The sequence below is a fragment of the Trichoderma atroviride genome, chromosome 7 (genome assembly GCF_020647795.1).
Source record: "Trichoderma atroviride chromosome 7, complete sequence".
NCBI lineage: Eukaryota > Fungi > Ascomycota > Sordariomycetes > Hypocreales > Hypocreaceae > Trichoderma > Trichoderma atroviride.
In genome coordinates this window covers 3,440,161-3,455,056 of record NC_089406.1, presented here as the reverse complement: position 1 = coordinate 3,455,056, position 14,896 = coordinate 3,440,161, and the positions used below count along the sequence as shown (strand labels likewise).

General features: G+C 47.4%; 5 protein-coding genes across 5 annotated transcripts; 4 read left to right on the top strand and 1 right to left on the bottom strand.

The window, feature by feature from the left end:
- Positions 1 to 1,633: 1,633 nt before the first annotated feature.
- TrAtP1_013139 (uncharacterized protein) lies at positions 1,634 to 4,044 on the top strand. The gene is made up of 3 exons (XM_066115803.1): positions 1,634 to 2,205; positions 2,263 to 2,568; positions 2,621 to 4,044. The coding sequence occupies exons 2-3, from the start codon at positions 2,280 to 2,282 to the stop codon at positions 3,976 to 3,978; spliced, it is 1,647 nt and encodes a 548-aa protein (XP_065971903.1). The 5' UTR covers positions 1,634 to 2,205; positions 2,263 to 2,279; the 3' UTR covers positions 3,979 to 4,044.
- Positions 4,045 to 4,148: 104 nt separating this feature from the next.
- On the bottom strand, positions 4,149 to 5,379 carry TrAtP1_013138 (uncharacterized protein). Its single transcript, XM_014088764.2, has one exon. It carries the CDS (start codon positions 5,076 to 5,078, stop codon positions 4,203 to 4,205), a length of 876 nt encoding a protein of 291 aa, XP_013944239.2. The 5' UTR covers positions 5,079 to 5,379; the 3' UTR covers positions 4,149 to 4,202.
- A 1,437-nt stretch (positions 5,380 to 6,816) lies between these two features.
- Positions 6,817 to 8,399, top strand: TrAtP1_013137 (putative secondary metabolism biosynthetic enzyme). The gene is made up of 3 exons (XM_014088276.2): positions 6,817 to 7,495; positions 7,546 to 7,903; positions 7,961 to 8,399. Exons 1-3 carry the CDS (start codon positions 6,985 to 6,987, stop codon positions 8,139 to 8,141), a joined length of 1,050 nt encoding a protein of 349 aa, XP_013943751.2. The 5' UTR covers positions 6,817 to 6,984; the 3' UTR covers positions 8,142 to 8,399.
- A 1,052-nt stretch (positions 8,400 to 9,451) lies between these two features.
- On the top strand, positions 9,452 to 11,761 carry TrAtP1_013136 (uncharacterized protein; the record flags this gene model as incomplete). Its single annotated transcript, XM_014088763.2, has 3 exons — positions 9,452 to 10,342; positions 10,397 to 11,601; positions 11,692 to 11,761. 3 exons carry the CDS (start codon positions 9,452 to 9,454, stop codon positions 11,759 to 11,761), a joined length of 2,166 nt encoding a protein of 721 aa, XP_013944238.2.
- Positions 11,762 to 12,170: 409 nt separating this feature from the next.
- TrAtP1_013135 (uncharacterized protein) lies at positions 12,171 to 14,174 on the top strand (the record flags this gene model as incomplete). The annotated part of the gene is made up of 2 exons (XM_014088762.2): positions 12,171 to 12,355; positions 12,422 to 14,174. 2 exons carry the CDS (start codon positions 12,171 to 12,173, stop codon positions 14,172 to 14,174), a joined length of 1,938 nt encoding a protein of 645 aa, XP_013944237.2.
- Between the last annotated feature and the right edge of the window lie 722 nt (positions 14,175 to 14,896).

Sequence of the window (14,896 nt, the reverse complement as noted above, 5' to 3'; positions counted from 1 at the left end):
AGTTGCTAAAAATCACCAACGTTATAAGAATTTGCATTACTTGAGGCTTTATATTCACGGGCACGACTAAACTCTTACTACGTCAACTCTGTCCTATTTACGAGGCTGCGCTCTTACCAACTTTGTGTTACTGCTATCTTTGGCATAAGTTCACGATCAAGACACGCCCCGGTCTTCTTTCGGCCTTGCCATTCGGACAAAGCGAACCAGGATATATTCCACTGAGGACTACATATGTACTAATACGAAACTCTGGCAACAGTACCTGACCTTGAGATTACGTTTCATCTAAAAATCATCAAGCATCTGGTGCCTTTTTTTTTTATTTTTTTTATTTTTTTTTTAATATGCTTGCTCCATTGGTAGCCCTCATCAATGGCGATACAGCAGAAGTGTATAAGAAGCTCTCTGGCAGGTATACTCGAGTGTATGAACTATGAGTACGTATCTTAAACTCCATAAACAACGGCTCCCGAAGTGGAAACCCTGTGCCTCATATCCCGGCCAAGCGCAGTGAAAACGAGGCTGGGCAGAATGGAGGCTGGGCAGAATAGAGGTGTCCAGGTGCACAATTTTTGTTAGCTGGCGAGCATGGGGAGCATTGTACGTGTATGTAATTTACAATTTCTGTCGCCTCTGTCGCAGAGCTGATTCTTTCTATTGCTTTAGGCTATTCTATATACATATAGTATATATGTGTTTTTCCATAGTTTATTTTGAGCATCACTTTTCTTTATGTTCTTATCCCTACTTCGCGTATGACAAACTAAGGCTTCTCAGATAGGTATCCAGGTACCTACCCGATTATCCAAAATTACAGATTGAGACGTTTTATTCTTATCCAAAACGGGCCAAATATTGACTCGACCCTCGACCCATGAACGGCTGAGACAACACCACTACGCCTAATTTTCAGCTGCTCGGGAACGGGCATTCACTTATACCGAACTAGGCTAAGGGATTGCTTCGGTGATAATTGTGCTATAGCCGAATGATTGCGCAATTTATGCTCTGTTCCGAAAATTTTATCAAGTATATATAGACGGCGTGAGGTTGAAGCAGCAGCCCTGAGTTTGCCCATCGAGTAGGGACAGCCATGAACGTTGTCTAATGTGCTTACAAACTCCCACCTGGCTCCAATATCCCGACCGAGCGCCAATCAATACAATTTGTAACATCTCGCTAGTCCTGAACTACTAGTCATAAGAAAAAAAAGAAGTATCCTTTAGCCTGATAGAAAGAAATACGAAACCTCGATACTTCGTCTCATAATCCGAAGATGTTTCAATTATGAGCACGCAAAGTTATCGCTTACAGATAGGTAGTGACTGTAGTATGTATGTATCCTTCATGTGCTCAAATCTGCCAGCAGGCTGTATAGCAGCAATAGCATTGAAGCCTTGTCTCTAACAATTCTATCGTTGTCTTGCTAGAAAGTGATTATGAAGTAATTTGTGTTCTCTGTAAATGTCGGCGCATCGCCATGACGAAGCTTCATAATCCATATAGCATCGCAAAAATTCCAACAAGCAGCAGCCGCTTGGAGCTTAGCCAGCTTGCTTATGTAAGCGCCCGGTTAGCTCAATCGGTAGAGCGTGAGACTCTTAAATCACACGTTCTGAATTGGCGATGCGATATCTCAAGGTTGCGGGTTCGACCCCCGCATTGGGCTTTTCCTATACGAGCATCTGGCTGGGATATCACGGCGGTTATTTTTTGTTATTTTTTCCCCTTCTTTCTTTTTACTTCTCCGGCACTTCATTGCTTCCTCCCACGAAACATGTTTTAAGGCGCGATACCATTACTGTCTTTCTAGGGCTCATCTTTCAGCGACCAAAAACACCTCAGAATGGGTGCAGATATGCCTTCTTCCTTCCTCTGCTCACCTTGCCAGAGCTTCATTAGCTGGACAAAAACTCCAAATCTATCATCAGACGCCTACTTTGTGATACCATACAAGCCGAGCTTTGAAGCTCTCGAAGCTTCAGCGGCTCAATGCCCCCCTTTGTCAATACGTTTTACGAGATGTTTTGAACGGGAAACCGCGTTATAACGGCTATGAGCCAACTGAAGTGTCATACAAAATATTCGCAGAAGTCAAAATCAGTTCGGGAAGACGTTTGATCAATGTCACCTGGGTGGAAGACCTTCCATTTCCGAGCGCAGGCCCTAGAGACCCGGTGTACTATCTTGCACATCCTGAGAGTGAGTCCAACTACATAATGACGACTTCGATATAGCCGATGCTGAAGTGGGAAATAGGCATCAGAAGCAGAGTTATGTGGCAAGAGAATTTACCATCGTTCGAGTCTCGCCTCAAGGCCATCTCGGTATGGCTATCATACTGCGACTGTCACCATACGCGGTGTGTGGAAAGACCATCCATTATGCCGCGAAGGCTTCTGGACTTGAAAGACGTCGAACGATCGAACGTGGTCAGATTGGTGGAGACTTCTACTGCTGTCGGTGTAGATGTTCGTTATGCTACTCTCAGTCACTGCTGGGGGCCCAGGACGTCCAAGCCACCACTCAAAACCATTTCCGACAATATAACTCGTCACTTTGAAGGTATATCGTCTTTGCAAATACAATAGGTACATTTAACTGACTATGAAGAAAGGTATACCATTAGATGACTTGAACCTGAATTTCAGGGATGCAGTCTTAATCTCCATCAAGCTTGGTGTCCAGTACATATGGATTGACTCTCTCTGCATCATCCAAGACAACTCCAGTGACTGGGAAATTGAGGCAGCCAAGATGGCAGACATTTACCGTCAAAGTTATATTAATCTTGCTGCCTCTGCTGCCCATGATGCTCATGGAGGCATGGTCGATCTCTCTTCCCTCTATATTTCTAAGGCTATACCTACTGCCGTGATTCGATATCGCCCAACCGACACAACCGTACGAAACGCAGCAGACGAAGCCGACGAAGAACTGATGATCAGGCCCTCGTCACAAAAAGAAGAGTATCGCGAACTTCTGTCCCACAAATCCTCTCCATACTTTACAAGGGGCTGGGTCCTCCAGGAAGTCGCACTAGCGCCAAGAACAGTCTATTTTACAACTGATCAAATCATGTGGCAATGCCGAGAGCTTTTCGAATCAGAAGACGGAGCATGGTCTGTAGAGAATGTGATGCCAGCGCTGGATTACGGCTTTACTGTCGCAAACGGCTTCGACTTTACCAGCAAGGTCCGGGCTTATTCTTTATGGCAGATGTGGTTGAGGTCATATGCGACGCGCGAGCTCACATTTCTTTCCGACGCGGCGGCGGCAGCAGCAGGCTTAATTAATTATTACAAGTCTGCTACCGGACATACGCCCATGCTTGGGCTGTGGAAAGAAACGCTGCATGCCGATTTGAATTGGGCTATTCAGGGTCGTCCGTTCAAGGGCACTCAGCCGTCGCATTCACTCCCAGCAAGCAATTTTCCATCTTGGTCTTGGTTATGCATGCTTCCGCGCGGTGCATCTGGGACTGGGCTCAGAGATGTTTCGTTTAGTGACAAAGTCATTCCGTCTCTTTGGGTTGAAGAATACAAAGAGAAATGGAGCGGCCCGGCTTTTACGTCGAAACTTGAGTACGCGAAGCTAGTGATTTCAACTTTTGCGCAGGAAGGCATGCTTTCTTTCACCAAAAAGGGAAATGCAACAATTGAAGTGAATGGAAGCTGTGTTTGGCAAGAATTCCCCACAATCGAATATGAACTACCGCTGGGATCAGAATATGCTGTCAAAGTAGCTCATATCGAACAGATCATCTTTCGGCACAAGGATGGGAAAGCATATCAATACCGTGATAGTTTTCTTGTATTGAGATTGGTGGCAGCTGATCCTCCGCGCTACGAGCGACTCGGGTATGGCGATATAACCTGCTATTCAATTGACGATACCGTGGACAAGCCAGGCCCAACAGGGCGCTTGGAGAGACATTTCAAGGAGTCGGACCGGCAGAGCATTGAGCTAGTGTAGCTTTCACGTGTAATTCTCACGAACTTTACTGAGACTATAGCTTTACAAAATTATATATGGACGAGTAATGCCTATAGTCGAAACCTTGTCGTAGTTTTCTCGTCCTAGAGCTTGACTTGGCATTTTCTTTGCAAACACCACACTACGGCAGCAGTTATCTTCAACTAAGATCAGAAACAAGCCAAGATATTCATTAAGATCTATCTAAGAATAGTGTCTCATCTCTAGGGAAACAGTGGAACTTCTTGAGTGGCGCAGTGAATACCGCCTCCCAAGATGGGCAACTGCTCGATGAGAACGGGGTAGATCATCCTCTCCTCGCCAAAGACTTGCTGCGCAACCCGAATGGCGGCAGCATCATGCGCCGGATCGCCAAACTGAGGCAGAATGACACCTCCAATGGGAAGAAAGTAGTTGACATAACTGCGCACGGCGCGCTCTTCTTCGATGCCCTTGACGCCCTTGACGCCTTTGGGGGGAGGCTCGAAGCATTCCTCATCAGGCTCCTCCACCTCAATAATCTCAAATGGACGGCCTTTTGCGTCGGTGGCAGAGCTCAAGACTTCAAGAGTCTCTTCGTAAACTACCGTCCAGTCGGTTGGCTTCACCTCGTTGGCCTTGCTCACGAGGATGACACCTGGACGGGCGAAGCGGGCCAGAGCGTCGATGTGGCAATCGGTTGAGTCAAGGCCTGACCTGCCGGGAATCCAGATGACTTTCTCAACTCCAAGAGTGCGAATAAGTTCATCTTCAATCTCTTGGCGGCTCTTGCCAGGGTTTCTGTTGTCATTGACAATGGAGCTCTCTGTGACCAGCAGAGTTCCATCGCCGTCCGTCTCCAGCGCGCCACCTTCGGTCACAATGGACGTTTCAATCCGCCCATAATTCTCTTCACTCAGAAACTTCTTCGCGAATTCAGTAATTGTGGGCGTGGGGTACTTGCCCCCCCCAGCCATTAAAGTTATAGTCAACGCCAACGACGTTGCGGCTACTTCCAGGGCCTTCTTTGATAACAAATACTGGCGCAAAGTCTCTTGTCCAGACATCCATTTCCGACCCTTCAAATTGTCGCGTCTCAATGGGAAAAGGAGTATTGACATCGGCGAAATGTGCTTGGGCCTCTTCAATGCGTTCAGCGCCCACGACGACAGTGACAGGTTCGAATTGGCCAATGGCCGCTGCAAGGGTTGAGACCTCTTGCGTTGCCTTTGCTAACATCTCTGGGTAATCTTTAAGGATTCCTTCCAAGCCTGGCCACGCTAGAATAACGCGTCTGTGAGGCGTCCATTCTGCACGGCGTCTAAGAGTGAAGTCAGACATGGTTTGGCGAAGAGGATGATGAAGGTAGTATTGGTATAAGTTAAACGGGGAAGAATATTGACGACTCAGTGTAATTTGAAGTTGAATCAAAGATGAAGTCTTATTCTTCTCTTGCCAGGAGACCAAGGGGCTTTTATATCGTGTTCTTCGTCTTTACACCTTCTCTTCCAACCTAACACCCAGTCTCTTTCTTACTTGTCTGAGTCTATGTATTGCTTCTCTTATTCTTATTCTTACGTACGTACATCAATATTACTCATAGCTCAGAGTCTAAAGTCCGCTAATAATGCAAGGTGTAAACAGCTGCAGCAAATAGTAGATGCATGAATGCATGTGGGCGCGTATCTATTCAGTTCCGGAAATGGCGACTTACTAAGACATAATATACATTAGTTAGCATACCAATGCTCAACGTGTTATTGCGTCTGGCCACGGAAGATTTCGCCAATGAGCTTCAGGCTAATGCAGCTAGCCATGTGCCACAAGGATAAGCCGCATATTTTATAGCCCCCAAGCTATAGCTTGATAAGTAGTCAGTATAAAAAAAAAGTCTTGAATTATCATACAAATCTGAAAGTAGCTGTTGCAATTGGACGAGATGTAGTGGTGGGAAAGTGTTCGGTGTTAGAACTAGATTGCACAAAAGAGCAAACAGTCAGGCAGAGATTTGGGTACCCATCCCGTCACAAGTGTGCATGAGAATTTGCGACAGTATCAAAAATATTGGTATCCCTTGCTCTCTCTCACCTATCAGTCTGGTTTCCTGAGTGCTGCCAATGAGGGAGGGGCCTTCCACCAATATGTGAGGCACCAGCTTAAGGCAGGGTTTCTGCGCTGTTAAGGCTACCTATACAGAAGTTGACGCTTGATAGTGACTGCATAATATTACTCCAGTAAGAAATAAGATTGTTGTCATTGCCGTTGATTATTTAGAATATTCGCGATGAGGAATTTACGTCTTACGACTTGTGTAGTGCTGTTTGTTCATTGCTTGCATGAGGGCCTGGCGCTTTGCAAGAGGTGAATAGTAGATCACTCGAAAGATGATGTAGACACTTTTTTTCTCTGACGATTCGTAATTGCCTTGCTCTCGTATATGATTGCTGAGCTCATAGCCATTCTATTTCAGCAGTCTGCGTTCCAAAAGAAAGAGACTGTAAGCTGAAGTATCTTCCATCCATACAAGGCAGTCTTTGATAGCTGACCCGGATAAAGTGGGGAAGCTGGAGCTCAAGCATCTTCAATACGTCATCATGTTTTGTATGAAATAACGGCAACACAGCGAATGCAAAGATCGCCAACGCCCGTCTACGCATAAACCCGGTATGGCAAGTATAAAAACGAAATTCGCCGCTGGTGATACGACTTCGTATCAGGTCAGGTCAAAAGACTTCGGGTTGGGTCGGTCCACATGGGGGGGTAAAGAGCCTCTAGAGGCCGAGGTGGGGTTTCGGTATGGTGCAAGAAGCGATCATTAATAATGAAGATTGATGAATGAGAATGTATTTGTCAAGTCGTCAAAACCGTGGCATCGCGTTTGTACTATTGAACCCGCTCCGAAATGTCATCGATATAACCAGACCAATGAGAAATCTAGTCTTCAAACGCTGAGCATCACATTTGGCACCTAGTCATTTACACACAGTCAACAAACATTGAACATCGTTTATTCACATCAAAGCCGCAATGGCTTCAGTAACCTCCCGCCAAGCCTTCCGCAGGACGGACGATTATACCCCAGGCAGCGCCAAGGTGAAGCTTGTCACTGAAGACTTGCCGCTTCCTCTCCACCCAACCGCTGTTCTGATCAAGGTCCGCGCCGTCTCTCTCAACTATCGTGATGCCAACATTGCAAACGGCGGTAACCCTTGGCCGGTCATTCCCAATGGCGTGCCTGGTAATGATGCGGCTGGCGAGATTATCGCAATCGGTGACAGAGTGTCGCTCGTGTCTGTGGGAGACAGAGTAGCTCCCATCACCGATTCCGAGTACGTGAGTGCTCGCTCGACCGGGCGATCTTGGCTCGCAGCAAACGAAGATGGAACGCTGGCAACACATCTTGTATTCGATGAAAAGCTAGTCACGAAGCTTCCCGCGCATCTGGACTGGGTACAGGCGAGCATCATCCCTTGCGCTGGAACAACAGCTTGGTCTGCACTCAAGGGTGCCGCCATGGGTCAAACAGTCTTGATTCAGGGTAATGCTCCCAGCAGCTCATGCTGTTTGCCGGCTAACATTAGTTGCTAGGTACTGGTGGCGTTGCGACCTTTGCTCTGAAGCTTGCCCGAGCCTCAGGCCTTAGGATCATCCTAACCTCTTCAAGCGACGACAAGCTCAACACGGTAAAGGAGCAATTTGGAAAGCCCGACATCGAGACCATCAACTACAAGACGAACCCGGAGTGGCATGAGGAGGTCCTAAAGCTCACAAACGGCATTGGTGTCGATCTTGTTGTCGAGAATGGCGGCAGCTCTTCTCTCGTCAAGAGCATGCTGTGCACCCGGCGTGGTGGTGTTGTCAGTCAGGTCGGCTACCTTGGGGGTCCAAAGTCTGAACATCTAAAGGAGTTTGTTTCCACAATCATAGACCGCAGATTGAACATAAGGTTAGTAGAGTATCTTAAGTCCGCCGTGATCCTGGACTGATCTAATGTTGATGCTAGGGGAATCAACTGTGGCTCTAAAGACGACCAAGAAGATCTCATGGCGGCGATTTCAGCTGCGAAGATGACTTTTGAGGATATTATCGACTCAGTATGGGAATTCGAAAAGGCAGAAGAGGCTATTGACTTCGTCTGGCAGGGTGAACAGATTGGAAAAGTCGTCATTAAGCTTGGAGAGTAAAGAATCTTGCATCCTCTGTGGAGATAGATTACCGGATCAGAGGGAGAGGAGAACGAACGGAGACTTATAGGTAGAATTTCTGATGCTACTGATGCTACTGATGCTGCTACTTTTGGATGTACTTGGTAGTTGTGGTAATATGTGTTTAAATACGTGGACTGGCTACCCCGTAGAGTTACAACTGGGTGCTGGACGATGAAATTAGGGCGCTGGACAACTCTTCCCTTCTTGTACTTACGAAACTTGTGGTTTTGCGCTGGGCTTATCTCAAATAGAAAAAGAACAAGGCACCGCTATTCACTTCTTTGCTCCTTTGTTTGCACACGGGCTGTCCCGCGGCCGTGGCGGAAGGATGGGAGGGCTTTTTGCTCTCCATTCACTCAAACTTTTGCCAGTCAGTGCACCTGTAAAACTGCCAATAGGCCTGCAAGTGACTATCACATTAGGAGTGGCGTGCTGACATGATATCTTGGTCAAACGATTGGCGGTGATTCATTGCTAGATATTCACCAAACGCAGAGGACTATGAGCTCGGGGACGCATCTTTGACTTAATTATTAGTGGCTGTGAACAAGTTTCTTTTGGGTCGTAGAAGAGATTGAATCCTTTTGATGATAGTCTATGAAATCGTCTAAAAAGCGCCAGAAAGCGCCATCGTCTACCTCGGGAAATTATAACTTTGGTCTGCCTATATTTACACCACAGATATAAAAAAGACTTGCTGAATGACTTAACTTTAGATGGCTGTTCGTACCATTTGATGGATCACACGTTCAATTCGAGCCGTTTGGTCTCTCGCCCCTGGTCTGTGGCACATTCGGACAAACACGACTCTACACTTATGGCAAGCGGAGCCGTCACCAGGGCCGGTCTGTTTCAGTGCCTTTCAGAATAGCAGCATTATAGAAATGACTTCTCTAGCCCACCAATCCGCCAGCTGTGGCATCACAAACAACGAGAATAATTGTCGAAATATACTTTCATTATCCTCGTGACTCACGAATCCACCACTACCCGCACATTGTCTCACACGATGGGGCTTTCTATGCTCGTTTGCGTGTCCTCCCGTAAGAATAATTTTTTTGTACGACATGCAGATTCAAACAACGTTTATTATTCATATATTACATTGATGCCTCTTCCCGAAGCTCGTTCCTTGCCCATCTTACTCTTGAAAAACATCACAATCGCCGAATGAGTTCCAAACTCCGACACAGCCTTTGACCATTACAGTAACGCTCCTATTCTCTTCTCTACGGAATAATCGTTTCTACAAATCGATCTCGAAAGATCTATTGCTACTCATCGCCATGCACGACAACGACGGCAATATCATAGCCTACATATACCCGGCTCTTGGAACTATAGGGCAAGATGGAGCGCAAATGGCCATAGAGCTAAATAAGGGGCACCCAGGATATACATCGCCAAGACGTTCTCACCATCACAATCGGGAGACGCTGCGGAGCGAAAGCGTCAATACATGTAACGAGGGAAATGGCAAGAAAACGGCGAATGAAGAGGGTCAGGACGCTCTCGAATACGAAGCTTGTATCAAGGTGACATTCAGCCACATTCCCAAAACTCGCCATGGCCTAAGGTGCGGACATGGTGAGGATGCCGAATTACTTCTTAAACCCCTTCAAGGCGTCGGACTCTATCACTTTGCTCTCACATTTGACGACAGCTATCATCTCGTCGTCCGGGACTTGTGGTCTACGAGCGGCACCACGGTCATATATGGGCGGGCCGAACGAGGCCCGTGGTCCAACTTCAGTTGGATTGTTGGCGGAAGTGATTTTCTTGATGGAATGAGTTCAATTATTGTCAAAGTGCAAAATTCTCTGCAGTTCCAGCTTGTCATACCGCGTCACGATATCCAGTCAAAATCCTACAGGGACAAAGTCGATCGATACCGTGTTGGATGTGCGGATGTCCAACGAATCCTCAGCCTGGGCAATGTTGGTCTCTCAAGCCAGGCTAGAACTACATTTCCATCTGGCATTTTCACGTCTGCAAAAAGACCTACAAAGGCCGTGACCCTTCAGAAAAAGATTGGCGAGGGATCTTTCGCGTCCGTCTATCGTGTTTGGGTTGTCGATACTGGATTGCAGTATGCTTTAAAGAAACCAAAAGAACCGATGTTAGTCGATAGAGATGACTGGGAGAGAGGGGCCTTTATCATGGAGCGGGCCAAGCATGTTAGTATAGAGAGATTTATCTTCGTTTTGCGGATATTGCTAACCTGTGACTAGAAACACATTGTATCTTTTCTCGGCGTATCCCCACCACCAAACGCGTGGCTGCGACTTGAATATATGTCTGAAGGCACACTTAGTGACCATATCAAAGCCAACAACCACTTTTCCCGCGTCGAATGCGGACAGATTCTCGTACAGGCATTGGATGCTCTCACTTACCTACACTCGAGCGATCCGCAAATTGTGCACAGAGACATCAAGCCAAATAACATTCTTATTCTCCATCGCCGTCCCAATGATATATTTATCAAGCTTGCAGACTTCGGGCTTGCCCACGAAGGAGACATTCTGAGGACTATGTGCGGCACATATCGTTACTTAGCGCCTGAGATATATATGGGAGCAAACGCTATCCAGAGATGTCAAAGGGAGCCTTATACGGCCCTTGTTGATGTCTGGTCACTTGGTATCGTACTCGTTGAGCTCTTGTGTGGGCTGCCCAAATATGGCAGGCATAGCATGGGATTGGACTGGTGCGAAACGATCTGCGAGAGGGTGGCAATGAAGAGTAGAGCCGAGGATGATGAAATGTTATCGTTCGTTCTGGACTCGATGCTTCGTCTGGAGCCAGGTGACAGAATGACTGCTGCGGATTGCTACAAAGGAGCATTGGGCTTACTTGCTCGAGCCCAAGAGCAAAACTATGACGCCGACGGTGGCAGTTGCTCGACTGGACGCGAAGATGACGAGGGTACCATCGTCCCAGGAGGCGTCCAAAGGCTCGACGATCAGATCGGAACGACAAGTAGCAGCTTGGGTGTTGGAGGCTCGTCACTAAGCAGATACATTATCAGCAATCCTGAGCAATGTGCCAGCTCTGCCAAGGCGCCACCTCCCCAGGCCGAAACAACAATGGTTCATATCGGACAATTTCTCCCCAAGTTTCGCAACCCGGAAGACAGCCTCTTCTATGAATCTACCTTTGGGGAGATTCTAGACGAAGACTATGATGAAGATTCTGAGACAGCTTCAACAACTGTCCCAGGCCATCACGCCGAGCCCCAAGAAGGAGTCGAGCAATCATTGACCACGTCAGGATCGGCACATGCAGCGCCTGCGGAAGAATCGCTTCTTTCAACCATGGAGTGGTCCAAGTTTGACGATGACGATGACGCCGAGATGACAATAGAAGAGATAGAGACTCTGATGGGCAACGAATCTCAAGCACCGGCCTCCCTCAAGAGACCAAGCGCTGCCATGTAAGTACACGTACCTCATCCAAAGCAGAAGACCTCTGCGTACCTCAGTATATGTAGGCATGTAACACCGAAGCTGACGTGAAATTTTAGGGGCCCGCGGTCACCAAATTCTTTGGAAAGAATCATGAAGCGACCCAAGGCGAGCGAGCGAGAAGATTGATGAAGCGTGTAGAAGCGTACAGACGCGTGCAGACGCGTGCAGAAGCGTGCAGGAAGCAAGCCTTGCTGGTAATCTGATAGCTGCGGAGAAATGTTATTTAGAGTTGACAAAATACATCTTGCTTGGATTGGCTTAGACCTGTAGTACAAAATGGTAATATTATCGTGCGCTGGACCTGTGGCACTTGGCCTGCGCTCAACTCTTTGTCCCTCACGTGCAGAGGTGGCCGCGTTTGTGTTTGCATCTCCTTTGTTTGGCTCGTGCCGGTGTGCCCGTTTCTTTCACAACAGATCTGACCTTAAATACCACCTACCCAATTGACCAAGAGGAAACGCCACTTATCTCTCTATTTACCTCCCAAGTTCCTTAAATCACGCCAAAAGGCAGTAATCCTACTCACCTGTGAGAAATGGAGCCTCTGAAATTTGTGAGACTGCTTCCAGTCGACGAAGCTCTCAGCGTTGCGCCAGAGGTGCTCGAAGAATTTGTCAAGGAGAACTACGACAAGAAACACGAAACATTGCTCATCGACAATATCCCCGACTGGGAACATGTGTCTCAGGAAAAGAGGGACCTCCTGGACGATAAACTGCAGTGAGTTGATCGTCTACAATGCCACGTAATAATCCATTACGACTCGGCCTGACATGAATCATTTAGAGCGGCCATGCGGAAAGCCATAACCCATTCAGTTGATCCCGAAGACCTCGCTGCACGACTGGCCCAAGTACCTTCAGAAAGAGGCTCACCGATACCACGTATGTGCCCCTCGGCATCACCAGAAGATTATGAGTTCGAAGCACCGGTTGGGCCGCAAGAGTATCAAGCCAGGTGCTATGAAGCTCTTCTCGAAGAGGGCGGCCGGCCACTGTTCGACATTGAACTTCTTCCGCAAATCGCGGCAAACGTGGACAAATATTACGACCTACTATGGCCGTGGAGACTGTATCCAGATGCACCGCACCCTACCGACTGGGAAGTGTTCCATAGGCAGCTATTTCGCTGGCAAGAGTTTCGCGTGTCGCAGCTATGGCATAGAGGACGCATCCTTGGATTTCCAGAGTATCTCGACCAGCAACGCCGCCACGAACAGATGCTGGGGGAAGCTGACACGTCTAGACGCGGGGCTGAATACGAACAGGTGCGGCGCAGACTATGGGAGCGCAAACATGGCCAATCGCAGCCACCGCGATGTGATACCGAGGATGAAGCGAAGGATGCCATTCTCAAGTATAATAGCGCTATGAAGAAGCTTCTTGAACACTACGGATTTGTCCAACCGTTCCAGCTGTATCTTGACATGGAACAGCAAGACCAGTGGACAACGTTTGTCGAATATCTCGGGTTCGAGTGCTTTGACCTCCACCTACTTAGCCGATCTACGCAGGGGATGCGCCCAGAGCCTGCAGCTGAGCGGGAGGGATCTGCAAAGGCAGAAGTGATGGCGACTTCTGCTAAAAGTACCACATCTCAGCATAAGCGAGCCTATGAACCCGAGGGAGACGCGACAGCGACTGACTACCAGAAAGAGACACATGAACAGACAGCAAAAAAACAGAAGCAGTCCGAGACGCGGGTTAATCAGGGACAGGCAGAACAAGAACAAAGGATCCCGCAACCAGATCCAGCTCACTCCAGAGCTGCTCGTGATCGCGAGCAGAAATATCAGGAGGCCAAGGCAAGAGTGACCTACCATCAACATCGAGTTGAGTGGATTCGGTCCGAAATAAGCAAAATTGAGGCAGAACAAAAGTCAAAAGAGGCAAAGAGTTGCGAAGGGAAGCCAGCAAGCGAAGCCACCACGGACGCGTCAATTGTGGAATCCGGGCCAACTGACGAGGAGAAGATGTCAAACCGCAAGAACGATGACTCGTCGACAGCTCAGGTCGTAGAACCCAACGTTCAAGGGGACAAAGATGTCTCAGAGGATGAATCCGTTCCAGAGGATAAAGATATCTCTGCTGTCCCAGAGGACGAAGCTGTCCCAGAGGCTGAAGCTGTCCCAAAAGACAAAGATGTCTCTGATGACAAAGCTGTCCTAGAGGCTGAAGCTATCCCAGAGGCTGAAGCTGTCTCAGAAGATGAAGTTCTTCCAGAGCCACGTGTCAAGACAAGTAACAAGCCATCTGCTGAGAATCCTAGCTTTGTCGAGAGCAAGGATGTATCAACGGGATTCCACGAGAAAGACAGCGATGTAGATCTGGAGAGTACGGCGATTGTTTCAGCTCAAGTCAGTCCGGCACCCATGGGCAATTCTCACGAGACTTGCAAGGATGAACCGAACACTCTGCAACCGATTTTGCAACAGAGTGCAAATGAGGATGTGGCTGCCACCGCTTCTACATCGTCAGAGGTATATGAGACGCAGACGCCGAAGGGAAGCAGCCCATCACATGCATCAGACGTTGTGTGAACGTCAGAAATCTTCTGAATACTCAATCTTCAACACAGCATGATTGCATAGGTATGGGAGGCATTTCGGTAGCGAATAGGATGTTTTTAGCTTTCAAAGGAAGTGAAGGATGCACGCGCCAGAAATTACAAAAACAAACATTTGATGAGGGCGCAAGTCTAGGGATCTAATTCGGCCTTTTTTTGTGTGGTTTTATTTGAATAGCTTGCCTCTGTCTTATGTCCTACATGATATTTCTATTTATTCCTATTTTTAATCAATCTGATTTATTTTATTCCCTGCTTTTCGTTGACAGCTTCTTAACGAGAAAACCATCCGGCACCCCACATATGTTATTCGGCGCTCCAGATATGGGCTCCATAGGCTATACGTATTGATTCCATGCTATTGCTGCTGCCACTATTGCTACTGCTGCATCATGTATTTAACAATGAGAGAGGTTTATCTGTGCATCCGCCTAATATTAAGAAAGAACTGGTAAATGTTGTCCCACAACTTTGAACTGCCACTTCAGAATTTACTCTTACCTACTTATGTAAACTTAGTATGAATAGAGAATGAACTCTGTACAAAATTTAGAAAACGTGAAAGATTCCAATTGCACTCGATTTGAACCTCACACTGATACTTCAGACATCTTGACCTATACATTGAGGATGAACACCAAGATCAAAGCGGCAAAGAGACAAACAAATGCATAGCAAAATTTAAATGTGTAGCTG

Bases quoted from the DNA above. Each gene is read 5' to 3' on its own strand.
- TrAtP1_013139 (XM_066115803.1), top strand. From the start codon at position 2,280: ATGTGGCAAGAGAATTTACCATCGTTCGAGTCTCGCCTCAAGGCCATC. The intron at 2,569-2,620 runs GTATATCGTCTT...CTATGAAGAAAG, and splicing joins TATAACTCGTCACTTTGAAG to GTATACCATTAGATGACTTG.
- TrAtP1_013138 (XM_014088764.2), bottom strand. From the start codon at position 5,078: ATGTCAATACTCCTTTTCCCATTGAGACGCGACAATTTGAAGGGTCGG.
- TrAtP1_013137 (XM_014088276.2), top strand. From the start codon at position 6,985: ATGGCTTCAGTAACCTCCCGCCAAGCCTTCCGCAGGACGGACGATTAT. The intron at 7,496-7,545 runs GTAATGCTCCCA...ATTAGTTGCTAG, and splicing joins TCAAACAGTCTTGATTCAGG to GTACTGGTGGCGTTGCGACC. The intron at 7,904-7,960 runs GTTAGTAGAGTA...TGTTGATGCTAG, and splicing joins GACCGCAGATTGAACATAAG to GGGAATCAACTGTGGCTCTA.